The sequence below is a fragment of the Muscardinus avellanarius genome (genome assembly GCF_963383645.1).
Source record: "Muscardinus avellanarius genome assembly, chromosome: 6".
Taxonomy (NCBI): Eukaryota; Metazoa; Chordata; class Mammalia; order Rodentia; family Gliridae; genus Muscardinus; species Muscardinus avellanarius.
In genome coordinates, this window is record NC_137791.1 from 81,451,926 (window position 1) to 81,479,288 (window position 27,363).

General features: G+C 38.3%; 1 protein-coding gene across 4 annotated transcripts in view; it reads right to left on the minus strand.

Moving 5' to 3' along the window:
• SLC4A4 (solute carrier family 4 member 4) overlaps positions 1-27,363 on the minus strand; it is a gene marked incomplete at both ends in the record, with an annotated part of 292,971 nt that overhangs the window by 67,508 nt on the left and 198,100 nt on the right. For all 4 annotated transcript variants that reach the window (XM_080697460.1, XM_080697459.1, XM_080697457.1 and 1 more), the window contains 2 exons: positions 8,916-9,187; positions 14,424-14,557. In XM_080697460.1, the coding sequence (XP_080553586.1) occupies positions 8,916-9,187; positions 14,424-14,557 (406 nt within the window). The remainder of the gene's footprint in view (positions 1-8,915; positions 9,188-14,423; positions 14,558-27,363) is intronic.

The window sequence follows — 27,363 nt, forward strand, 5'->3', positions numbered from 1 at the left end:
TTTGTAGTATGGGGGATGGAACCCAGGGGCATTCTACCTCCAAGCGACACCCCCAGTCCTATATTTTATTCTTTATTTTGAAACAGGGTCTCACTGAGTTTCAAAGTGCCTCACTAAGTAACTGAGGCTGGCTTTGAACCTGTGCAATCCTCTTGTCTCAGCCTCCCAAATGCTCAGATGACAAGCATGTAGCACCACACCCAGCTGGGCAATTTGTTTTAAAATCTTAAAGTACATTATGTTGCTCTGTTTGTTCATTTTAAAACACCTTAGATCACAGGTTTGTTTGTTTGTTTGTTTGTTTGTTTGTTGGCACTGGGGTTCCTGGAAACCCTTCTACCTCTGGGCTATACTCCCAGACCTATTTTATACTTTTATTTGGAAACAGGGTCTCTTGGCTTCAAACCTGCATGATCCTCCTGTCCCCGCTTCTCAAATACAGAGATCACAAGTGTGTACCACCACTCCCAACCCACAGGTATGCTTTTATCCCTGTTTTATATAGTGGACAGACTCTGAAGGAAGACATGACAGGTCACTTCCTTAGCATTACAGAGTCAATCAGAAGCAGAGCTGGTACCAAGACCTTCTTCAGCATTCTTTCTCATCCTACCCAGTTTCTAACCACCAAAATCAAGATGATGTATGTGGCCACAGAACTCAAGGTGGGATAGTATTCATCAATGTTAAGATGATGTGACTCTAAACTATGAGCTGAGATGTCTGATCCTTCTGAGGTTTTGAAGAGAAACAGCATATGTGAGATCACAGCCAGTACTTAAATGCCTGTGATTCCTGAGCTAGATTCTTCAATTCCTGTCATAAGACATTAAAGGTCTTTTTGTGACACTTTTTTTTCTGCATTAAAAAAAGGGTTAGGGCCAGTGCCAGGGCCAGCGAGGCCGGGATCAGAGCCTGCTGAGGGGTGAGGCTGGTGCTGGGGCCTCCAAGGCCCAGATCAGAGTCTGCCAAGGGGTGAGGCTCGTGCCCGGGCCAGCAAGGCTGGGATTGGAGCCTGCCATGAAGCAAGGCTGGTGCTGGGGCCTCAGAGGCCAGGATCGGAGCCTGCCATGTGGCGAGGACAGTGCTGGGACTTCTGAGGCCAGGATCAAAGTGTGCCATGCAGTGAGGCCATAGCTGGAGCCAGGGAGGCCGGGGTAGGAGCTTGCCTTAAGGCAAGGCCAGTGCTGAGGCCTCAGAGGCCAGGATCAGAGCCTGCCATGAGCCAAGGCCGGTGCTGGAGCCAACAAGGCCAGGATCAGAGTCTGACGGGTGGCCAAGCCAGTGCCGGGGTCTTCAAGAGTAGGATCAGAACTTGCAATGCAACATACACAGAGAAATATCACAGAAAATAAAAAATCAGATGCTTTCCCTAATATGCAAAAACTAGGAAGAAATGGGTAATAGGAGGAAATCTAGTTGAAGAAAGGGACCTATAGAGGAGCAATTAAGGTGACCAATCAGAGGGGATGGGATGGGGGAAGATGGAATCTCTTTAAAACACATGATGTATGTAAACAAATAAATATATCAGAGTTAATCACTAAATCAAGCATGGGGGAGGGAATGAGATGGGGATTGGATAAAGGCTAATTGGATGATGTGTGCTTGGATATCCTCACAAGTCTTGTATTCCATTGTGATGTTTCACTACAATGCACCAATAAATATATATTTAAAAAATAAAATCTAAAAAAAGCATAAAAACCAAGGGTTAAGGAGTTGGGGAAAAGATTTTAAAAGCTTCTTCTTTATGAAGTGAATAATGGATACTAAAGACCAGCATTATATTAAAATAGGATTCTAGTTTTAGATACACATCATGTCTGCTTATTTTAATTCCTTTATGTTTTCATTTTTCTCTGAGACAAACTATTAAAGCACATTGGCTATCAAAATTCCAGAAGATCAGCACCTAAGACACAGGAAAAAATATGTGCTACTTTCCCTAGTTTTCTTTTTTCTTTTTTTTTTTGTGGTACTGGGGATGGAACCCAGAGGCCTTCTACCTCTGGGGTACACTAGGCCTATTTTATATTTTATTTGGAAACAGGGTCTCTTAAGCCAGCTGAGGCTGGCTTCGAACCTGTGCGATCCTGTCTCAGCCTCCCAAACACAGGGATTACAAGTGTGTGCCACCACGCGCAGCCCACTACTTATTTTAATAAGCAGCTGTTTCAAAAGAAAGAATTCAAAATAAATATATTTTAAATGCTCTTCCATAAATATGTATTGGCAGGGCCCAGTAGAGTCCATAAATAAGATTAAAAGTAGATTTCTTCAGGCTCACAGACAAGAAAATGATCAATTACAACTGGGACTTGGTCTATAAGAACCATTGGTCACCACTTGGATTCAGAAATACAGGGCAAATACTTTGGCAACCAATGGCAGAATTATCCATTTATATGGAATTTGCAATATCCTTAATTAGAATTCTGAAAAGGTCAAATGACAAAGCCAAAACACACTGCATCCTGTCTTTACTATTTGCTCAGCATCATGGTTTATAAAGTAAAGAAAGTCTTTGTTCTAAGAACTTGGCTAATTTAGATTTGTCCAGTTGTCACTAGGATAGTCTCTGCTCGATCCTTGATTTCAGAGAGTTTCCACGGGTTATTCCTTTTCTGTTAGATTTTCACTTCTCATTCACTTCCTGTGTATCAAACTGTAGTCGATCCTTTTGAATGGGGGAATTTTGTCAGTAGTAGACATTTTAAAGTGAGTCTGAGACTTTTTCCATCTTCAGCTGGCCTTTTCTTCCTTATGATTAATTAGAACCAAGAGAAAGAACATGGAGAGCAGTGTGGCTTCAGCTATGGAAGCTATGAGTGGGGAAAGGTGGTGCTATCCCTGTGTCAGTGCCAGCGCACCTCCTGCATAGGGATTATCAGTTGCAGTTAAAGATCTCCCTCTTTGTCCTCCAGTGGACTGGCTGGTACCAGGAGCTACCCATCGCTCCCGTGCTTACATATGAGCAGGAACTGTACCATCAGGAATACGCACAAGCTCACCTGAGGCCATGAGGTCAAATATGAGCAGCAATTGGTCACTGAGTGGAGAACTGTCTGCTTTGATGGACCAGAGCATCACAACACAGAACAGGGAGTATTTGGGTGAACTGGGCTTGAGTTCTGACTCTTCCACTTCCCAAACACAAATTCTTTCACCAAGTCCTGAGGACACCACTCTCGTGACCACAGGTCTCTCACTGGTGAAACTGGACTTGAAACCATCTATCTCATATGGTTATTGGGCAGATTCAATATCTAACTATTAGCAAAGTGTCCAGTATTAGGTAAGATCTAAATAAATAATGCTAAGGTTATTACCAGCTCTATGACTTGCAGAAAGAACTCACTCAGCTGCCTCTACAGGCTTTTGTGATGATTAAGTATACATATATTGTGTTATTAGAATACCCTAGTAAAATATGTGCTTTTTATATAGCACTTAATAGTAGACTAATTTGAATCTCTATTCTCAATATAGCTTCTAAGGTTTACAATACTGTGAAACTGATTAATCTGATATAAGCAAAAAAAAAAAAAAGATTTAAGAATACTCTTTGAGATAATGAAACTAAGCCAGGTGTGGTGGCACATACCCATAATTCCAGTACTTGAGAGGCTGAGACAGAAAGGTCACAGGTTCAAAGCCAGCCTCAAGAACTCATTGACAAGATCCTGTTTCCAAATAAAAAATAAAATAGGCCTAGGGGTGTAGCTCAGGGATAGAATGCTTCTAGGTTCAATCTCTGGGGGATGGCACACCATAAAAGTAAACTTGCACATGCCATTGCGTGCAGTATGGTATAGTTCATGGGAGATAATTTAGGATGATTTTTATTTCCTAATTTTCTCTTAATAAGCTACCTATGAGACATATGGTCTATCATATTGGGCCACAGGAGATATACTCAATAGTTGTTTCATTGTTGCTGTTTTGTGGTACTGTGAATAGAACCCAGAAGTGTTCTACCTCCAAGCTATACTTCAGCTCTAGTTTATTTTTTATTTAATTTTTAAACTTTTATTTATTTATTTATTTATTTATTTATTGCGGTACTGGGGATGGAACCCAAAGACATTCTACCTCTGAGCAACACTCCCAGGCCTATTTTTTAATCCTTTATTTTTGAAACATGGTCTCACTGAGTTGCAAAGGGCCTCACTAAATAGTATCTAAGGCTGTCCTCTAAATGCAATTCTCCTGTCTCAGCCTCCTGGAATTATAAGCATACACCACCATGCCTGGCTATTTTTTTATTTAGAAACAGGGTCTTGCTAAATTTGAAACTAGCTAAAACCTAGCTATGTTCAAACATGAGATCCTCCTATTTCAGACTCCCAAGTACTGGGATTTCCAGCCTGTTCCACCAGGCCCAGTTATAACATGTTGATGTATCTCACTTATTAGGAAAATAGAAAGATTATATAGAAAGAAACAACAGTAAAATTCCACTTTAGTAACAACTGTTTTGGAGTATTTGGAAGCCTCCTCCTGCTGTAAATAAAATAAAGCTATAGAAACAGATACTACTGCTACTTTTTATAATCACTTGGCATAGCCTTATAGGTTCACAACAGGAAAAAGGTGACTTTTACTTAGACTAGAGGGAATGACACACTTGGTGCCTGAGAAAAAAAATTTCCTCCTCTTAATCATTCATCCATTATTAAGCATGTTCTCTCTGGAACAGTCAACAAACAAATCAATAAAATATATCCCCTCTGTTAACAATATAGTGTCTATCCCCTTGAGGCTATTTTTTCTTGCTTTTATAATTTATCATTTTTAGCAAGGCTTCTTTCTCCTCCAGATATGAAACCAACACCTGGTCAGAAATTTTACTTTGGTCTTTTCTAAAATATTAATGTGACCTTGAGAATATGGTCTCTACAACCTTTATACATTAGGCAAATGAAGAGAAATACTGGAATATAATGCATTTATTCCTAAAGTCTAGGTCAAATGTGAATTTGACCTCTAGTTATTTGAAAATAATACTACTTAGAAGATAACATCTTATATAAAAATATGTACAAATATGTATATGTATGTATTATATTTATTGCAAGTAGCACAAGTCTTAAAAAGAAATGAAATAGACCTTTGGCTTATGTTTGATGATAGACAAAGGAGAAAGGAAAAAGGGTAGGGAAGAGAAGGTAGCATGTCCTGCTTCCTATTTACAAAATTATAGCACTTATAATTTTGAAAGAATGATAAAGATGCCACTTAGAAGAACAAAATGCCTTGCCTCTAACACCTTAAAGCCTTTTTATACATGAACTTGTGTAGTGTACAGCACTTCTGTAGTCTTGAGCTTTCATGGATTACATGAACTGAACTTTTCCCCCCCTTAAATATAGCTTTGATGTTTCATATTTGTCTATAATAGCGTACTGGTTTGTAATTACTGTGGAGGACAGGATTACAGTAAAAGTCTAATCTATCTTTCCCTAGGAAAAAAATCTGAAAAATAAAGTTAAATGTTTGAGTTCTTTTAAAGATTGCACTTGGAGTACTGACTAGGACATCCTTTGTAAGACAGTAAGAAATGTGAAAAAAAAAAAACATTTTTACTCATCACCCATTAAATGCTAAGCAATTTTACATGTGTTATGTCATTTTAATATTTACAATGACCACTGAAAGAGTAGGCACAATTTCAAATGCAGCTCACAGATTACGAAATAAAGAGATTAATTAATTAGCCTAACTCAAGTTCACATTGCTAGATAGTATGAGAGATGAAATGCAAACTCAGTTCCTTTTATTCCAAAGCACATATGTTTTATACTTTATTATACTAATAAATTTCTAGTAATTAACTGGAATATGGTGAGCTATCCCTCAACTGGATATTTTTGTTTTCACTTTTGGCTTTTGAACCAAAGTATCTTCTTTCTGCCATGTTTCTGCTATGTAACTATCAAGGCAGGGTGGGAAATATAACATCTATTGCTCCTCCATTAATTAATAGCCATCCCATTTCTAAGAAAAGAGAAAATTTTACACTAAAGAAAACTTTAGTCTAAAAGCCATGTTTCTACCCATGAATGTCAAACTTCCTGGCTGATTTTCCTTCTTAATTCTTCTGTAAACTGACATACATGGCGTACCAAGCAATAATTGGGGCCAAAAGGACGGGAGAAAAAGCGTGTGAAGTAAAGGAAGATGCAGAAGTGACTAAGTTTTCTGGAGGCAAGTGAGAACCAGAAAGATCAAGAAGGAGGAGGAATAGACGGACAATTGCTTTTGCAGAGGCAAACAAAAATTCATAGCATATGGAGGGCATGAAGGGAGTTTTCTTAGTGATTAGTGACCCCTTTCCATTTCTGTAAAATCGTGTCTCATTTGCAGGATCACGACTCCATCTGTGCAGTTGCTGGTTCGTTGTTACATACTGTCCCAGTGTTGAAAAACAAGCCATCCGCCAGTTTAAATATTATTGACTCATTGATTGAATGCTTTTCCTAAGAGTGCATGTTGCGATGAAAGGCCAGCCTTTTGTTGTTGTTAGAACACTTCCCCGAGCTGTATGTGCTCTGTATTATTCTCTCACTAGCATTTTTCAGTTTGTTATCGAGGGGTACTACATTTATGATGGATCTCTGCAATTTGCTACCAAAACTATTAAGATTATGGGAAAGTATTAATGTTGTCATACAGTATTAAGGTGGCAAAGGAACGATCATTAATCTTATCGGGTTTTGTAAAACAGGAGGTTGTTCTGAAAATGCAAGTATCTGTTTGCCTTCTTCCAAACCAACTATGGGTTTCACCTCTGTAGATAAAAAACAAAAAAAAAAAATCCCTCATGTTCACACACATACCTTTCACGAGTGCCTCTCATTTGAACCACTCCAGAAATAAGGGGTACAACCAAGAGTCTGGCTGCAGATAGACTAACTGGCAAACAATGTAGGATTAGAAGGAAAATCAGTGAAGACAGGCCTGTTTGCACTGTCATTCATACCTGAAAGCTAAACACTCTTCCTAAATTTTAACATAAGTCATTAATAATGCAACTTGTTACATATTAGAAGACACACTAAGTACTCCCTGTGTACTCTGACCACTTCCTTTTTCCTTTGAAACAATTTTATTAGGTACATACTACTATTAACCCGATTATACAAACAAGGAAGATGAGGCCAAGCTACCTTGGGAAAGGAACTTGGCCAAAGCCACATGTTTGGCATTAGCCACCCTGGGACGTAGATATAAGATTTTCTGACTTCAAAAGCCATACTCTATTACTTTACTGGTACCACTTAAAGCACACAGAAATCATCTGGTTCCTTTCTGAGCTGACACTTTGGTTATTTAGGATTGAGTTTTCAGACACCTGGGGAATACAGGTCACAGAAAAAGCTATTACCTCTAAAGCCTACACTTGCCACGCATATGTCATACTGGTTCAGTCCTCAATATCACTTGTTCAACAAAACAAAGATCCTTTCTGGAAGGGAGATTGCATAGAAAATCTTTTTTAACTATAACACATTCAGGCGTGTCTTCCTTGGTTCCACGTTATCTTCTTTGCCAGCAAACAATTAAAACAATGATTGCAAGTTTTCATCAGCCTGGGGTAGGTATGGGGCTGATACCAGGCATAGTTGTGGCTTGAGACAAGTGCGCCGAAAAAGTCCTCACCTGGCTTTGGGAACACCGCAAACCACAGAAGGGCTGGTAAGCTTTTTCTTTAGATAGTCTTGGTGGATTTGGACTCAGATTTGCCCAAGATATCAGCTTAAATAGTTTTCCCGAAGTAAATTAGTGAAATGGAAAGTGCAAAATACCACAATTAAATATGTCTGTGAATCCAATATTCTGAATGTTTAGACTTCCCTGAGAATGTAGGCTGAATGTCTACAGAGGGTTTTACCTTCTACTCTCCCAGAAGAGCACCACCTGGTTATGGTTCTTTGGAGAGCACATTTAATTGATTGTAATAATAAAATCGAACATGTATTGCATGCCCATTTAGTCACAAGTTTTTTAATTATGAAATATTTCAAGTCAGTATACATCTTAGCACTACTAGGCCATCATAACACTGAGACAATTGAACCTTTAAATTTCCATTTTGGCTGAGCGTGGTGGCACACGCTTGTAATCCCCACACTTGGGAAGCGGAGACAGGAGGATCATGCAGGTTCGAAGCCAGCCCTGCTGGCTTAAGAGACCCTGTTTCCAAATAAAAATATAAAAATAGGTCTGAGAGTGTAGCCCGGAGGTAAAAGGGTTTCCAGGAAGCCCAGTACCATCAAAAAAAGAAAAAAATTCCACTTTTTACCTCTCTCTACTATGCTTTTAAGCATGGGCTTTATTTTAATGTATACTGATTTTATTTAATCAAGACAAAAAGAATCTGTGAGTGTCCCACCCTATCATTTCATCAGTATAGCTGACTGTCCCACTGGGGAAAATTCTGTTCTCTTTTCTCTCAATCTCCCAGATGCAGCTCCTCAGACTTCTCCACCCAGGTGGCAGGGAAGAATGGGATGCACCACAAGCACATCTCGGAGTAATCTGACACTGCCTTCTGATATCAGGAAAATTCTTTGTAGCATCTTGTTTATCTTTTACATATATCAGCATTTTTGCTGGGTCTGCAATATAGCCATTTTTTTTATTATAAATATAAAAAGCGTTCTCCCTCAGAATGCATAGCTAAAGTGAACATTGCACGAACGTGCAATACAAGCTCTAATTTCAACTTCTGATTGAATCACACAGCAAAGAAAACTCAGGCTTCAAATTCCGGAGGACGGTGTCTCAGAGAAAATAAGAGACAGTTCTTTCCTGAGGATCATGATACCATGTGGAAGATTTCCAAGCATGACCTCTATACCTTCCGCCACACACAGGCCAAAGAGAAGGCAGTGAGTAGGTGTCCTCACCTGGGTCTGGTGGCATACAAACACAGGAAAAGTGAGTGTTATAGCCCACTCTGAAGTCGGAGTTGATGGGGTAGTAGTCTGCGAGCTTGATCATCTTCTTGAAAGCATCATAGATAAAAATGAAGCTAATCAGAGAAGAGAAACCCTCTTCTGTGAAACGAGTGAAATACTGAACCAGGAAGCTGGCATCGGTGGCTACCAAGATGAGACACAGGAAGGCTGACCACAGGCCGATCCAAAGGCGAAACTCCAAGTAGTCAAAGTTATGGTCCCTGCGGAGGAGAGGAAAACCAGTTAGACTCCTTCCCAGTGAAACACACAGAAGGTAAATCTACCAAATGCATACAGAATGATTACTAAAAGTACAGTATCACTTAACAGCTGGAAGCACAGCTCCATTTTCTCTAGACAGTTTTAAAATGTAAGGATTTATCTTAGTGGTATTATTAGGCAGGGTCTAGAAGTTTGGAAAGGCACAGGGAAAGTGGTGACACCACGTGTATGTGACTAATTCGTTAATTTCCGCATTCAAAAAACATGGTCTCTATACTGTTGAAGTGTGCAGAGTAAACAACCTGAAAGCATAATATTGGTACCTGGCATGCATGTGATACATGTGTTAATGGCCAATGAAGACACTAAGATCAATGTGCTCTGTGACCCCAGGTCACTGCAATCTACAGAGAGAGACAAATGGATAAAAATAATTATAAAATGCTAAAGAAATAGCATAACGGATAAAGGAGTAATTCTGACAGGGTGGAGAGATGAAGATGAAGAAAAAATTCAAGATATTCAAGGGTAAGCAGGAGCTTTCCAGACTGACTAGGGAGGGTCAAGCCAGGAAGACAAAACTGTTAAAAAGGGTTGGGGCGTAAGATGGCATGCGGAGCTCACTGTGGATAGAGCACCACCAACAGAGGAGGCAGCGATGGAAATGGGGGCTGTTGCCAGATGGAGAAAGGCCATCTTGCCATGCTGCAGCCATATGTGACCAGGCACCATGCGGTTTCCCTTTTAGCCTATTGCTGAAATTTGGTGTGAAGTACCATGTGACCACATTTTTTTCTGTCTGTTCTTATCCTTCATCCAGCTTAGAATAGGCCACCTCCATCTAATGTATCCTCTATCTTTCAATGCCCTTTCTATTTCTTATAAGCAACTTAGTTCAGGATTCACAACTTGGAAAAGATGGGTCAAGTCTTGATACTTTATTATTTCATATGTATTCTCTTAAAATTATGTGGAGAACATTTTAAAACAATAATTTTAAATATTTATCTGTGATTAAAAAAATAAAAGCAGATAGGAACATTTCTTGCCCAGGAACCATATGTCATACATGCTTGAAGCTCTTCAGCCTTGATTTTAGACCATGGGTTTCTAACAACTACCAGTGATGTATTTTAATACTTTCCCAAAGGCACCATCTCCATTTTCTCTACCAGAAAGCCAAATCTGGACCACCAGCAAGTATTTGTCTGATAAGAACCTCTGAACTAATTATTTGCATTGATATCTATGCCTGCCCTACTCAAAGCTATTGTCCATAACCAGATACTTCATCAAAAGCCATCTTTCCCTGGCTTCCCACTGTTTCTAGAATAAAACTCAGTCTTTACCTAGCCTAGTACTTGGCCACAGATGGTGTCCAAAAAGGACGTGGTGGATGAATGAATGCCCGATGGCAGCTTAAGACCAGACAGAGCCAGTAACTGACATTAGTCTATGAACTATCACATGGAACCAGGAGATGACTGATCTTGTGCTAGTTGAAAATTATCAAACATGAGAAATCAAAGTTCCTTAGTAATTATAATGGTTCATTTTCTGTCAATTTGACCAGATTGCAGGTGCCTGAATATTTGGCCAAGCATTGATTTGGGTGTTTATGTCATGATGTTTTCCTTTTCTTTTTCTTTCTTTTTTTTTTAAAGAGTAACATTTAAATTGGTAGGCTTTGGGCAGATCATCCTGCACAATGCAGACAGGCCTCATTCAATTAGGTAAAGGTTTAATTGAAAAAAAAAAACCTGGTCTCCCCAAAGGTAATAAAATATTCAATAGTAGACTATCTTTGAATTTCATAAGCAATATCAATTTTTCCTGGCTCTATAGTAGAAAGCCTTCAGACTCAACACTTTTTCTCCTGGGTTTCCAGCCTGCTATGCAGATTTTGGGCTTGCCCATAAAATTATGTCATCCAATTCTTCATAATAAACCTTTTTCTGTATATGAATCTTATTTGGTTCTGCTTCTCTAGAGAACACAGTAATACGGACACAAATTTGTCAACTATACCTCATTTTATAGATAAGACATCAAAGCCAATAAAAGTTGTTCAGCCACTGTCAAGGTTTTAATGGCAGAGTTGGATCAGAAAGTAAATATCTTGATTTCTGAACTGGTCCTTTAAAAATTATCCCACAGTTCCCCTTTATAATTTATATTTAGCTCAAGATAGGGGAGGCATTAATGTTACTATTCTTTGTGTCTCCTTTTCATCAAATTACAAGAACTGGAATTCAATAACAGAGTATTAACAACGATATAGAAAGTTACCTTCTATAGATTTTCCAAGACTTTTTAAGTGTGTTTTGATTATCTTCCAATTCTATATCTACATTACTACTATTTAATCCTATATATATTCTTGTAATATAAGTACATTATAGAAAAAGCTAGGTTTTAGGAATTTTATTTTTAGGAATTTTAGATAATTGATATCATTCAGTGAGTTATTCTCAGAATAAAAGTGAACAACCATTGTTTCAATACTTTTGAGCCAATAGATTCTTCTTAAAACTTTAAAACAGATAACTAGTTTTACTTCCCTAAAAAATTGAAAGTTATAAAAATCTTGATTTATTCTAAGAATGCTAGTGATTGTTACAGAATTGATGTTTATAGGACAGAATGAAAAACAAACTTATGAACTAGTTAATGATTAGAAATACCATAAGATTGGATACAAAGAGAAATACATGTATAAACTTAAATATTAGAAGCTAAATAATATATCAAAGTAGCTATCTAAGGGACTTTCATACTCCCAGAACAGTTCAATGTTAACAACCCAAATAAAACCAATGGCCCTTCATTATATATGTATAAAAAGTAGTGCTTAGAACAGTAAGAAAAAAGAGAAATGAGAGATGAGAAAGTTTTAAACAAATTGATGATCTGAAATGATGAACTTGAGCTTATAAAACAAGGCTCTACCTACATGTCCAGAAATGGTAAAATATGTTGGGAAAAAATCTGGGCAAAACAATGTAGAACAGTTTCTTTCCTAAATGACCTCTCAGACCCTTTAGCATGAAATACCAAGAGGAGGATGTAATATACAGCACTTTCCAAACTTACTAGGAGCGCAAAAGCTCCCCCCGCCCCCGCGGAGCATTTAATGGGCCTAGTGATGCATAAAACATACTTTGAGAAATAATTATTCGCAAAATGCTTTGTATCTAAACAAAATATTAGCACCGCTGCTATGAGAAAAGCAAATGAATAAATTCATAGCACTGTGAATGAAACCTTCATGGCATGCTACGCAATGATGGATGTAAAGCATTGTTTCTCAGATGTTTCTGTTGCTTTACAACTCCTTTCAAATAAATTACTTGGAACTATTTAACAGTACCAATTATGATGAGACAGAAGGCAAGTGAGAAAGAAACTTGCTTGGTGAAAGGAAATCATCTCTATCTTACAATTACTTCAAGCAAACCAGGACGCAAACATTTTCTGTAGATAAAGGCTCTGATCACACTTCATCCCATAAATCTTTCTGCAAAGGTTTTGCATGTTAGTTCCTGTTTATAGTACATGCTTGTTTAATCTTTCCACAAAGACTTGCTTGTCTCACAAAATGTTTTCTTAAACATATAAAAAACCGTTTGACTCTTCCTATAAACTGACAAGAATAAAATCCCTTCCTATGTTCTTCTCAGAAGTAATAAGGAGGAGAGATGTATAGTAACGACTTATGGAAAACTTACATAATTTAAATTTAGAACTTCATATTCTCAAAAGATTCTTGCTGATGTTTTCAACCCACTTTAAAAAAAAAAAAACTGGTTTTAAATTCTTACTCTTTCCCTGATCTTGTGATCATTTTTGATGATGTAAAGTTTCAAAGTTATATATGAGTTCTTAAGTCCAGAAGGCACTGTGTAGAGAATGTCTAAAGTAAAAGTTCTGAAAATGTTTGACAGTATCAGAATAAGGAAATTCTAACAAGGAGTGCCACCAAGTCATATGAAATCCTGTAATCTAAGGATTGAGAAGTACTAGTAAAGATAATTCCTAAGGGTATCGCATATATTAGAAACAGACCAGAATACTCATTCTTATTTTAAATCTATTTCTGTGCTATATGGCCACTTGTATAATTCACTTAACTCAACTTCTTAGAACAATCCACCAATTTCTTAGAGAAAAACTGATACCATTATTGTAATGCCGCCTGGCAACACCTAGTGACTCCTCAAAAGGCCTGGGCTCTGGAGTCAGAAAGCAAAAACTCAAACCCCAGCCCTACCACCTACAGGTGATGTAACATTTGGCAATTCACTTATTGCATGGCTGCTTCTCCTCCATCAAGAGGATACATTTCTTACCTCACAGAACTGCTATAAGAATTAAATGAGTTAGTACATGAAAAGTGCTTAAAATAATACTTGGTACATGATCAACCTCAATAAATGCCAGTTATTATTCGGCTGAGTCTTGAAAAGCTATCTTCAGTAAAGAGTATTGGAGCTGGGGTTAGGATCTGTGGCCAGATAAATAGCATCCCCTCTCTTTCATTAATGAGCCACGTGACCTTATATCATTTCATTTCTTTAATGTGTCAGTTAGGATTGTGGCAGGAAATGCTATTCTCAAAGGGGATTCTGAGGAAAACTGAACAAAGGGGCTATTTACAGAAGGGAGCACAGAAAGGCAAGGCACTCGGGGAGGTCACCAGGAAGCACTACTAGCTGGAGGCTTGAGAAGACGCAGGAAGGAGAGGAGTCTCCAGGCGCTGGTCAGGGCCACACCAGGCCAGAGAAGCCATGGCACACAGGCTGACATCCTGGGGGAGACGCCCCTGTGGGACTGCCTGGAGAGCAGACACCAGGAGGCTGGGAGAGGTCTGCATACTGGGAGGGCTCTGCGCTATCCTGCTGGTGCTCCCCATTAGCCAAACACAGCAGGAAGGCAATGAGCATGGGGTTGTGTCCCTTAGACCCCAAGGACACTAAGCAGGACAATAAGGGAAGAGAATGATTAGGAAAGGAGAAAGCAAAAAAAAAATGCAACGGTTAAGCCTAGATTGAAACAAATGTAAAATGAGTGGTGGACTACACAATTTTAAAGGCATTTTCAACCTTTTAAGTCTTAACCTTTCAGGATTCTGGCTGACTCTTGGATCTACCTAGCTGCTCTTCTGTGCTTTATCCAGACTATAAATATTCTACAATCAAATCATTCTAATTTATGATGAGATATGTATATACGTACTTGCTGAAATTAAATAGAAGCCTTTCAAAAACTAAGACAGGTCCTGTGCTGCTCAAGATAGTGAGCGGTTGGCCAGCAAAGAGGCAAAAGATAGCCCCAGAGACGGCAGTGCCCAGGAAGCTCTCCAAGACGCCCTGCAAGAGAGAAGACGCAGACGTTGAGTAAAACGCATCTACTTTTCTTCCCATTGGTAATGTCAGCAGGACAATGAAGCTACAGGAATATGTTACCATGAGGTCCGAAGCAAACAACAAGAATGAAAACTTACCAACCCACACCCTGCCTCCATGACTTCATCTCATATACAATCCAGCATTCTCCCTACCCCTGGAGTTGGATTGCTCCAGAAAACTTATTGACTGGAATGACTGGTGTATAGAGGGCAAAAGGCGGCTGTTGATCTTACTAAAAAAAAAATTACTTGGTGGTTCTAGCAATAAAAGAACATTCTATGAATCTACCAAATGGGTAAAAATAATTTGGTACTTCAGGTGTGTCTTTCTCCTGTGGTTACTTTTCTATCTTTCTTCTTCTATCTTTGAGCTATACCCCACATTCTTCTTATTGTTTTTTGTTTACAAACAGTGTCTCACTAAGCTGCTGAGAGTCTCAGTATGTTGCTGAAACTGTCCTGAAACCTGTGAACCTCCTGTCTCAGCCTCACAAGTAATGGGATTACAGGCATGCACTATCATACCAGACATGTGGTTACTTTGAAATGTTTATTTAGCTTGATTTTGTTGTTGTTTAACCCTGATTTCACCTTGTACAAAGAAGGCACTTTCATGTAGCTGTATTTTATACACAGGCATTTTTGGTTTCCTAGAGAAAAGCTTTTGAATTGGAGAGGGGAGCAAAAAGGATGTAAAAAAAGTGATTTATACTCCATCCTGCAATTTCTAATGCACCAATTAAAAAAAAATTCTCATTACATACTCATTGTTGTCCAATGTAAATTTTACAAAGGCTTCAATTGACTTCATCTCTAGGAGAAATAAGTGTGCCAGGGACATGAACAGCTAAATATTATGGCCACATCACCTTGTAGTTAGAGTTCTGGAAATCAATCCATTATTTCCCTTTAACATAACAAAAATAAAGAAACATATGTCATCAAGTATCCAGAACTTACAAAATGGGTCTAAACTTCCAAATCATGTCAATACTAACACTTTTGTCAGAGTGTGTGTGTGTGTGTGTGTGTGTGTGTGTGTGTGTGTGTTACTAAGGATTGAACTCAGGGGTCTTCTGCCACTGAGTTACACCCCTAGCCCTCTCTAAAATTTTTCTTATTTTAAATAAGGTATCACCAAATTTTATCTCTTTTGTATATTGAGGTTATTATTTTCATGCAATGCTTCAATAAATATTGAACATTCTTGTCCACTGTTTAAGTAGCATAATGCTGAGAAGTGAGATGACTTACACTACTTGTATTTCACAAACCATCTACTACAATTATTTTCAACAATTTTTCATACATACAAAATAAGCAGAAAGAATGTTAAGATGATCACAAATATTCCATCAGTCAGCTTCAATAACAATCATTATTTTACTACTTCTGTTTCATCTATGCTAGTATTTGTTACTGAAATATATTAAAAAATACTAATACATCATTTAAATAATAAATAAATAAATAAATAAGGTATCACTTAGTTACTGCACTAGCCTCAAATCTGTGAACCTCCTTTTCAGCCTCCCAAGAGACTAATACTTCTGTGATGATAAACTGGCCTGTTTCTTATATTTTTCATCATTTAAACATCAAGTTAGAATAGCACATGTCTATTATAGGAAAGGTCTTTTTGTAAACATAAAATAGTACCTTGCCAATGCATGATTTTTAAAATGTGAACAGATGACAGAGACCCTTTATTCATACATAAAGTTATAAATTTGAACGCTAAAATTTGTAAAATAAAAATTTGCAAATTAATAAATACATTCTAGCTTTAAAATGAATGACTTAGCTAGTGGTGTATTAATTTACACAGTAAAGTAAGTTTATCTGATCCTTGCAACTTTGTATGTATACTTAAACTAGGTATTCCAGGATGTTTCCCCCTCCATTAATATACTACCAGTTCTTAGAAGTACGGTTTATGTTACATAAAACATACCTCTTCATCTAAACCACCTCTGACTGGAAGAGTGTTGATTTCTAGGGAAACTGAGGTATCCTTCTTTGGTTTTCTGAATCCACCCCCGAGTAGTCTATCCAGCTAGAAGCCTCGTCTCCTTCTACTGTCTCAAAAAGTTCCCCAGCAACTTTTCGTTCACTTATCATTTTTAGAGAAAATTAAACGCAAAGGAAATAACTCTGAAGAAAGTGGCTTTTAAAGACCAACTTGCAGAACTCAAGCACACTGGATTCTATCCCCACTCAAAAGCTATCCTAATAGACCCTTATTGTGGTGACTAATAAAAATGACTTTTAAACTGCTTCAGCGATGGCAACATCCTCCTGAGGGTGACATTAGCCTTAGCAAATCCTCCTCTTTGAAGGTTAGAGTTTGACTCAGAAAACAGATGACAACCCTTTAGAGCAGCACTAGATAATGATGGGTGGGGATGAGCAAGAAACACATGCTCATGGTGAGACTGGCTTCTGTCCTGGCAAGGGGACCCGCCCTGCAGCAAGGCAGACAGCACGTGCCCGTCAAAGCCAGCGTCTGAAGTCTGCCAGGTGTGTCTTGTAGAGACCAGGCTCACATGGATGTGAGCTCTGAGGATGACTGGAACGCATGGCATCTCATCATTTATAGCCAATCCGGCTCATTCTTCCTCATAGGAATGGAATCTGATTAGCCAGCAAGGCTAACAGAACCAGGATGCATGTACACAGAAAAGACAAGAAAGGGATTCCCCTCTGCCCCTAAAATAGCACCTGCCTTGATGTCTTAAATGTTTAGATACAGAGGTTCAGAAAATTTGATGATATGGATGTGCAATGAGGGACGAGAACTACCTGCCTGACCAACCACACCTCATCCTTGGCAAGGATAAAAGGTGTGCCTTCAGCTAGGATTTCCTTAGAGAGGCATTTGCACACTTCCTGTACAGACAGCAGGATTTTTATGTCTTTATAATCTGTCTTCCTTCTTTTGCAACTTACATGAAAGCTTAAGGACTTGGATGCTCCATGTGGCAGTGGGGTAGGACAGGAAAAAATAAATAGGTGGAAGAGAGACGAATAGAAAAAAAAAAAAAAAAAAAAAAAGGAAGACTTTAGCTTTAAGTCCAGAAAATCCATGATGGTCTTCATTCTTACTTCTTACCTGAAGGTCAGCTCAATAAATCTTAAAACATTATAAGTCCAGTAAATTGTGCATACATATTCTGGTTTTTGAATGATCAAAGAAGTCCAGAAAAATATATTGTTCAAGGCACAATGATATGAGTACAGTCCACATGCTATCCACCAAACTGACACTGTCAACCTAAAGATTCCAAGAATAACCAGACCGCCGCTACCTGCTCTGTGTTCCATGATCAAAGGAATCCAATCAGCAGGCTGAAAATTCCACCTCTCAAGCTTTCCGTTTACAAAGCTTCCTTTAAAATAAGAGCTCTGCTCTCCCAAAGCACATCTCTCTCACTTGGGAAGTAGCCCCCATACTCCCTTCAACATGTATTTTTTACTTTCCCAAAGAAACCTTTAATTATATCTTTGACTGGCTCGTGCTGAAATTCTTTTCCATCATATAAGCCAAGGACCCTGCAAGATACTGAGTTGAGGGATCGATCCTTCTCCCATGCCAGCAGTATAAGCCACACCCTAGGTACACATGATGGGCAAAGACACTGCACCATTCTTTATCAAGCACTGAGGAAGGCCTCTTTCCCATCATTGCTGCAAGACTGAAACATGACTCCAGCAGGTTATGTATAAGGGAGTATATAAAAAAAGAGGAGTATGAGATTGAGGTTTCCCTACGTGACACAGGTGTTAATCTCTCTGAGGGCAGGAACAGTGTCTTCTGGAGTCCTCCCTGCTCCTCCTCCTCCCGGCATGCTATGTGCCACCCTCACATGTGCTCTTCAGGTGCCCTGCAAATGCTAAAGGAACCAGAGAAGACATGCCCAAGCGACACCCTAGGCTCCCTTGCCAAAGGTCAATGGCCAGTGTCACTCGTTTAGTAAAGATAGCAAAGAATTTTTTCCAGAATATAGCTTTGATTTATGGTGGCCGTGTGACCGTTCAAAGGCAGATTATTTTCATTTCAGTATTTGACCCTTTGGTAAGTGCTACAGTTTCCATGCTACGGCTGATGATTTTTGAAACATAGACAGGTGATTTATTATACACATTGCACTGGAAACTTGCTCAAATTCCGGGATGCTTCCAGCGTTTCTAAGAACTATTTCCACCACATTTTGACATGTTCCTCTTCACAGTACAGAAATTTTAAACATAATCTCATGCAAACGAATGGCTTTAGCTATAACTAGAGTTTGAGGCAATTTCTAAGGGGACTATCAGAAAGCCCTGTTTTGATTTATTGTATTTAATATTCACTGATATAAAAAAGGAAACAGCACATGGACATGTGTATTTTTAATAGCCATAAGTCATACAGACACTTCTAGACACGGTTTCTTAGAGGAACAAACTCCCTAGCAACTCACGAATGTGCAGAAGGCTGAGCCTGAGGTGTGTCAGAAGCAGGTGTCCCAAAGTACTCCAGGACACTTTGGTCAGGCTTCATTTTGTTCCACGTCTGGGCAGATGATGCCCACTGCAGATTAACAGAAAAAGCAAGCAACTGGAAGCGAGGAAATCTGAAAGCCACAACTCTGTTCTGCCCCCAGAGAGCTGAAAATGTGAGGCTCATCACTTTCCCTCTTTTAACTTTTCCTGTAAGATGAGAGTGAGTGGGTTGAGATTAAGAGTGAGGGAAAGAGAAAGAGACTGGTTGAAAATAATGTAATGGAATCTGGAATCAGACAATCCTGAACTCACTTCTAGACTGCAGGGTTTCCTCTAATCAAGTTCCTTTAAGCAAGTTACTTATTAAGCTCCCTATGGCTGATAAGGTCGGTGTGCACATTAGATTAGAGAATGCATGTCAAGTGCTTACTCAGCACTGTCTCTGATGGTTGATACCTTTTTGGAACAATAGTAACTCCACGCATAAAGCACTCGATCAGACACAAGATAAAGTTGGACTAGATGATCTCCAAGACCTTGCCCAGGTGCTCAGCACAGAGCATGTCTTAGAGTCATGGATTTCTGAGTTTAAATTTCAGCTTCACCAGTAATCTCTCTAAATCCTAATTCTCTCTTCTGTGAAATCAATAGCTAACTCATAGGATAATTATTTGGAGTAAATGAAACAAAAATATATAAGGAATTCAGGATTAAGGCCAAGGACAAAGCAGAGACTAGGATGTAATGTTACATCCTATCCTCTGCTGCTTCTCATCCCCTGCTTCCCAGCCAGAATATTATTCCCATCTTCCTTCAAGAGAGGAAGGATATGACAGAAAGTCAAAAGGAGTGGTATGAGAAGAAGAGTCCTCAGAGAAAAGGGGATTGGTGCGGGGAGGGGTAACCTCTTGACATCTGAGGGTTTTCCAAAGCAAATTACAAATCAATAGAAGCCTTGGGGCTGGTTGCATCTTTCATTAAAATCAAGGATAATAAGCACAGTAGTTTATTTTACAACAGTGAAATCCAAGCCCACATCGAAATTGATTTGCAAATGTTTTTTCTGTTTGCATGAGAATATGAAATTAAAGATGAGGCCTGCCTTTTATAACAACCAAAAAAATTAGGACACATCCTCAAATAGCAAGCATCAAAGAAAATCAGACCACACTGGCAAGATTCTAAAAATATTGAAATCCAACCATAATTTGTAATACCAACATTTCATGTCTTTGAGCTACTTATGACAGGGGACATAAGGGCCACCGTTTCCTGTCATGGCTGATGTAAAGCAAGGCACATTCAGGAGAACTGAATGTTAAAACTTAAAAAAGCATGCCATCTACTTCATTGCTATTTAATGTCTTTACATAACACTAAAGAATGACTCTTGCTGATATATGTCCTTTTTATTAAGGACCTTATTGTTTGGATTAGTAGCTAGAATCGTGCTAAAGGAGGCTGGGTAGCAAGAACAGAAGAAGAAAAACAGGAAAGGCTAAGGCAAAAAGTCATACAGTTGCCCAAGAAAACAAGAAATTCTCTATTTCTTTAACAGTCCACAAGGCAGAAAAACTTGAAAAATAAAAATTTGGTGGCATTCAATGATAAAGTATTTAACAATATTATTGTGATAATTTAGGGTTTATAAAATGCTTTTGTTTCTAACTATATAAAGAGAACTTCTAGCCTATGTTTGTAATGATTTATATGAACTGTGCAGCATGTTGAGTAATTAAATCAAACTTCTCTAGTGGAATCTTTGAAAATGAAGTTTAGCCAAGAAAAAAAAGGCACCCTAATGCCACTGGAAATAGGCAGTCAAATCTGAATTGCCTGTGTGAGTTTAGATGTCAGTGGTCTATCATAGCATAGGCCAAGTCACATCATCAAAACTGTACCAGGATTGGGAAGAGGTTTCAAAATGTATTAATGTACCAGTATTGGGAAAGATTTCCAATTTTAAAAATATATCTTTGGTAGTGAAGAAAGCCAGGAGCTGTGGGCAGAGGGCCAACAGATTTCTCCATGGAGAATTAGCAAAAGAATAGAAGAAGCCTAGGGTCTTTTTACATTTGTAAAGGGAGGCAAGGTTCCTTAGGGATGTGAGGAAATCCCCATTCCAGAGAAGCAACTTAACACATTTTGGAGGTGTGGGGGTCTGTGCTAGAGACAGAGCTGCCCCTCCCCCTTTCCCACCTCAGAGAGGGTGGATCTGTCTGGGTTGGAGACAGAGTGGATACCTGGGCTAGAGATAGAGCAGCACATCTACATATCAAAGGACCTGCCCAGATCTGGTCAGGTGGCCTATAAGAAAGCTCCACAAGTTGTATCTTTGGTGAATTCACTTGAACCGCCCCCCCCTCCACCTGTGTCATTTCTGAATGGCATGGAGCTTTAACTGTCTTCTGTATTTCTATCTTTTTAATGAACTTCTTCAAATCTTTAGCAAAAGTCCGGGCTAATGTGTATTTATCCTTAGCTCAGGACAAGAACCCGCGGTTTTTCTGTTTGGGGTTTTTTTGTGTGTGTTTTGAGGGAAATTGTGTCCAGAACCCTAACAGGGGTCCTCAGGGACAGTTTCCCCAAAACCATATCATCTCAAACCATAACAAAAACTTAAGAAGAATCTAAATCAAATTTAGGTCACCTAAGAATTACTGGGAAAGACAAAGTCAGTGTCTGTCTGTCTCTTTCTACACACACACACACACACACACACACACACACACACACACACACACACACACCTTGAATAATTGAATCCAGATCACTGAGAATGAGGCTTGGATGATCAAAACTTTCTCAGAGTTCCTTCAATGATTCTCCTATGGCCCAACTTTGAGATATACCCATTCAAACAATTTCCTTCTTCCTCCAAGATAGCATTTTCACAGACCACCTACCCTGGGGAAAAAGACTGGGTACACAACCTTGTTCTTTATTTCACCTGTGTTGCTACAGCCTATAAACCAGGAATTTTGTTTCCTAACAGATCATAGGCCCCCAAACCTCTCTGCCACCCACTCTGCTTAATGGTGTTGCCACAAGCAGGGATTCTGTTTATGTTGCCAGCAGGAACTGAGAAAAAAAGGAGGACTTGAAAGACAAATTATCTCTCTGCTTGAAGAAAAGCATGAGCCCAAAACTTCAGCAGAGTCAACTCCTAGTCAAAAGGAATGGATGGGAAAGACATGGAGGCCTTATATATTTTGTTTGAAGAGCTGTGAACATGTATCTGAAATATCAAATGCCAGTATAACCTTACACAAAAATCAACTCCAGCTGCATAAAAAATTTAAATAAAAACATAAAAGAACTAAAATATGTGGGTAAATATTTCTCTAGTCATGGGGTAGGAAAAGCCTCTCTAAATATATCATGAAGAAAGAAAATAAAAAATGAAGATTTTTGACCACACATAAAATAAAATCTGTACAGCAAAAGAAATCATAAAGTTAAAAAGACAGTCAGTAGCAATAGGAAAAATATATAATATTTCCAACAAGGAAAGGGAAAAATACCTTTATTATAGAAAGTTCTTACTAATTACTGAGAAAAACTAAATGACTTGTCAGAAAAATATACCAAAGACAGAAATATAAAGAAATATAGATGATCAATAAATACGTGGAAATATATCCACCCTCAGTAAAAATCAAAGACATTTTAATTGGCTAAGAACAAGGCATCCTTTCAACCCACAGAATGATGAAAATCAGAACACAGGACAAAATTCTGTTTTTGCAAGGGTATGAACAAGTGGACATGTTTGTCTATTTTTAATGAAAAGTTTAAATTAGTATAGAGTCTCTGGAGTATAATTTGAAATAAGTAGCAAAAAAATAAAAAATAAAACAAGAAAACTTCATAATCATTTTGTTAGGAATTTACCCTAAGGAAGAATGAAAATAAAGTTAATCACAATAGTATTGTTTATAATAGAGAAAATTGGGAAAAGCTGAAAGTCCAGTAATAGATTAATAGATTAAATAAACTACAGCATATGTATCATGTTCAAAAATTAAAAATTGCAGCCAGGCATGGTGCCTCACACTTGTAATCCCCCATGCTTGGGAGGCAGAGACAGGAGGATAGCGCAGGTTTGAAGCCAGCCGTGCTGGCTTAAGAGACCCTGTTTACAAAAATAAAAAAGTATAAAATAGGTCTGGGAGTGTGGCCTGGAGGTAGAAGGGCTTCCAGGAACACCAGTTCCACCCCCAACAAAATTAAAAATTGCATTAAAGACCCAACTGAAGTAGAAAAGATAGTAGTTTTATAAAATAATACAAATATGATCTCACCAATATAAAATCCTATATATAGCTGGGCATGGTGACCCACATCTGTAATCCCAGTACTTGGGATACTGGGACAAGAGGATTGCAGATTTGAAGCCAGCCTCAGCAACTTAGTAAGGCTTTCAGCAATTTAGCAAGACCTTGTTTCCAAATAAAATATAAAATAGAGCTGGAGACATAGACTGGAGGTAGAATACACGTGGGTTCCATCCCCAGCACCACACACATAGAAAAAAAGTAAATAAACTAAAATCCTATCTATTGACCTATCTACATACAAAGAGATTGCTATATATATGAAATGATGCCATGAACATGTTAGTAATTAGTTTTAGGAACAAAATTACCATCTATGTAATTTTTCTGTATTGTTTGAATTTTCTACAACACACAGTTATATTTTCTTACATAAAGGTTTTTCAAAATAAATTCAAGCAAAACACAAAATAACTTTAGAATTTAGCATCACTGGGGACTCCCAGACCATTCCAGACTCTCCGGATCACTTTCACTTTCTGATAACCAAGACAGTGCAGTTGACAAAGGTCTTTCAAACAAACAAACAAACAAACAAACAAACAAACAATATGTTACTTAGCTTCAAGCAAGTTAAACTGAGAATGTGTACATGTTAAGCACATTATTTAAAGTTAAAGCTTCTTCCCGGAAAATGGATGGACTAGAGAACATCACGCTAAGTGAGTCCAGCCAGGCTTAGAAAATGAAGGGCTGCATGTTTTCTCCTATGGGTGGAAGCTAGAGAGGAAAAAAAGAAAAGACAGACACTTCATGAAAATGAGGAGAGAGACTGGCAGAGTAGTGGGAGACAGGGGGTGGGAAAAGGGGAGGGAAAGTGAGGTGTGGGGGAGAAAACAGACCAAATCATGATATGTGCCTATGTGCATGGATGACTGGCAATCTCAGAAGCATGTGTGTGGGGAGAAGGGAAGGAGATGGGAGTATGGGAGGGAAACAGATCAAATGATTGCACCACTGTGAATCTCACTATGATTACAAGTAAAGCACACCAATAAAATTTAATTTAAAAAATAAAGTTCCTTCCTGGAAGAAGCAACAGCCAATAAGCCTCAACAGTAACTAAGTGATGCCAATTCAACTTGTCACTAAATATGTAGACTTTCTACATTGTTGCTTGGATAACCAAATAATCAAATTGTATCGTTCCAACAGACTATTCCTACTTAACTTTTTGAAACTAAAACATGTTGGTAGCACAGATTAACATGCCACTTTGTAATTTCACTTAAAGAAGAAACTGCATTATTTTTAGTGTCAAAGTGTAACACCCAGGTTAATTAAAATTATTGTACAGTTCTCAATATAGTAATTGTCATGTTGCTTTAATATCACTGTTATAAATTGCACATGATAGGCTTTGTAAAGAAATGTCTATCTTCTCGAGGAATATGTGCATAAGAAATTATATATTTCTAACTTAAGCAGATTGATTAAAAATTCTCAGCACAGCAGTATGTTAAAATAAAGCTTCAAATTTGGAGATGCCAGCTATAAATGTTCCTTATTATGAGACAAGTTCCCTTAAAATGTGCTCTGTTAAGCTCCATAAATATCACAAAATTCACAGAATTCTAAAAATCTTACTGCATTCTTTTGCTAAAAGGTTTGTGAAAATAGGATTATATTTACTCCCAGAAAAAAATTAAAATTACTTTCTTCAGTCAGTTTTCACTCTAGACTGTTTAGTCATTCACAATCAAATGTAGATTTAAATTACTTTCTTGTGTTCCATATAGCTAGAAAACACAATTTTTAAATAACATATGACTTGCCACAAAGAATCAAAAAGTATCCCTTATTCTAGTGTCTTGCCCAACAACTAAGCAATGTATAAATCTTTGTTGATTTATTTTAATAGCAAGGTTCTTATCCTGATAGTACCTGGAGTGAAAACCCCATAACTGTAATAAATTCTGGTAGAATAAATTTATATATCAACATTTAACAATTTAATTAGAAATAACTAAATACATAGATCAAGATACTTGTCTGGTAACCAAGAATATAAAAATAATGCCATGAGCTCGCATACATGGTTCCAGAGAGTTCTTTCGTGAAGGGACATGATGTTAAAACAGTGAGCTAAAAAGCTTTGGTTTACCTGACAATATGGCCAGGAGAGCAGAGAAGTATGTGGGTGGTATTTAATAGTCTATTAACAATGCCCCACTGTGCTTGGACTTCAGAAGGTTTATGCTCCAGTATTTCGTGGCTAAGCTTTAAGAACAGAAAATAGTCCCAAACCAGGGCTGGATCCTATATGAGTGTATGGTTGGCTCTTCGCAAAGTAGGAGGCCAAGCTACACTCTGAGTGCCCACATTTCACAGGGAATCTGTGAATACCCAATCCTCAGAGTACTCTTGGAGCTGCCTGATGGGCAATATACATCTGCCAAAGCTGGGAAATTCATGCCGTCATTTACATTGGCGTTATAATTTAATTATACTTAGATCCTTACAGCCCCTGTTTGAACACAGTTCCATGGGAAATTATCAACATAGCACCCAAGATCGTCTGCTTTTAATGAAGATGCCTAAATGAAAATCCCTGTCTTCCAGCAGGCAAGACCTCCTGCACAGAGCCTGGCAGAAGAGTGTGCTTAGACAACAGCCGTGCCATGACTCATCTGTGTTTTCATAACATGTTTCTACCCAGCACCCATGTCTATTTGTAGCCTGACAATAAAAGCACCAATGTGAACCATCTCTGAGCTGTCTGCCTTTAAAAGCAAGGATACTGCTCTCAGTTGATGCACTGGAACTGCTTGTGCCTTTGAGAATAACCCACTGCCACATTTATGAAAGCGTGTGATAACTGAAGGTCCAGGCCTTGCCAATGCCCTTCTGTTTGGTCTGGGATTTAGAAAGCCAAATGAATCCAGAGACCTCACCCCCTAAATAAACCCACCCACCACATACCACTACTGGTACTTCTTGGGGACATTGAAAGAGATTACTTTCGTCAAAACCCTAGACCGTAAATACCACCAGCCGGGGATTCTTATCTGTGTTGCTCACCTATCTGTATTCCTAGGACTTAAAATAGTTCCTGATACATAGTAGACACTCCATAAATATTTGCAAAGGAATGAATTAACCTCTAGCCTAGATCTCTTATTTGACCTGGGCCTGAGCACCAAATCCATAAGATATTTTCTTGTACTGATGCCAAGTCAAGAAGACTTCTATTGTGGGGACATCAAACTTTTTGAATGGCAAAGTATATACCCTTTTAATAATCAGATACTCTTCAACATGTTAAAATACCTCACTCCCTAGTCGTTAAAATAGGCAAAACTGTTAAATTTCAATTTAATAAATGCAGATTATACAGATTAAAAAGTCATTCTTTCTCCTTTTTCAGTGTTTCTGCCACCCACCATGACTCCTACATGTACCAAATTGTAGTCTAAGAGGACTTCGCCAACATAGTTCTTAAAGGAAGAAAATTGCAATGTTCCTTCAATATTTTCATTCACAGAAACCTTTAAAACAATGTGTTCACAGTTTCAATAAAAATTATCAATGGAAGTTACAAAATCTGTTAATAAAATAATCAAATTATATTTGGAAAATTTCCTCATAGGTTTGCATTGCTTTGAATAGTTAATTCCCAAGAATAATATCCAGTGATTCGTTAGTTTAGTGTAATACTTAACATCCAGATGCAATAAACTATTTGTCTCCTAAAACCTTCACATCCCAGAGAATAGCTACTTCAAATAGCAAGGCCTTCTCTGGACCATATACCATGGGATGAGAGGAGGGTGACCCCTGTCACCTATATATGTTATACCGCAGAGTCCTCTACTTCTTCAGTGACTCACTCAGATAGAAACTGATTTGCACAGAAGGGATAAAAACAATTTTCAGCATATTCCTCCCCTAGTCTCAGTGGCTGCGTTCAAAAGCTAAGTCTTACGAGATTGTATAAAGACTGCAA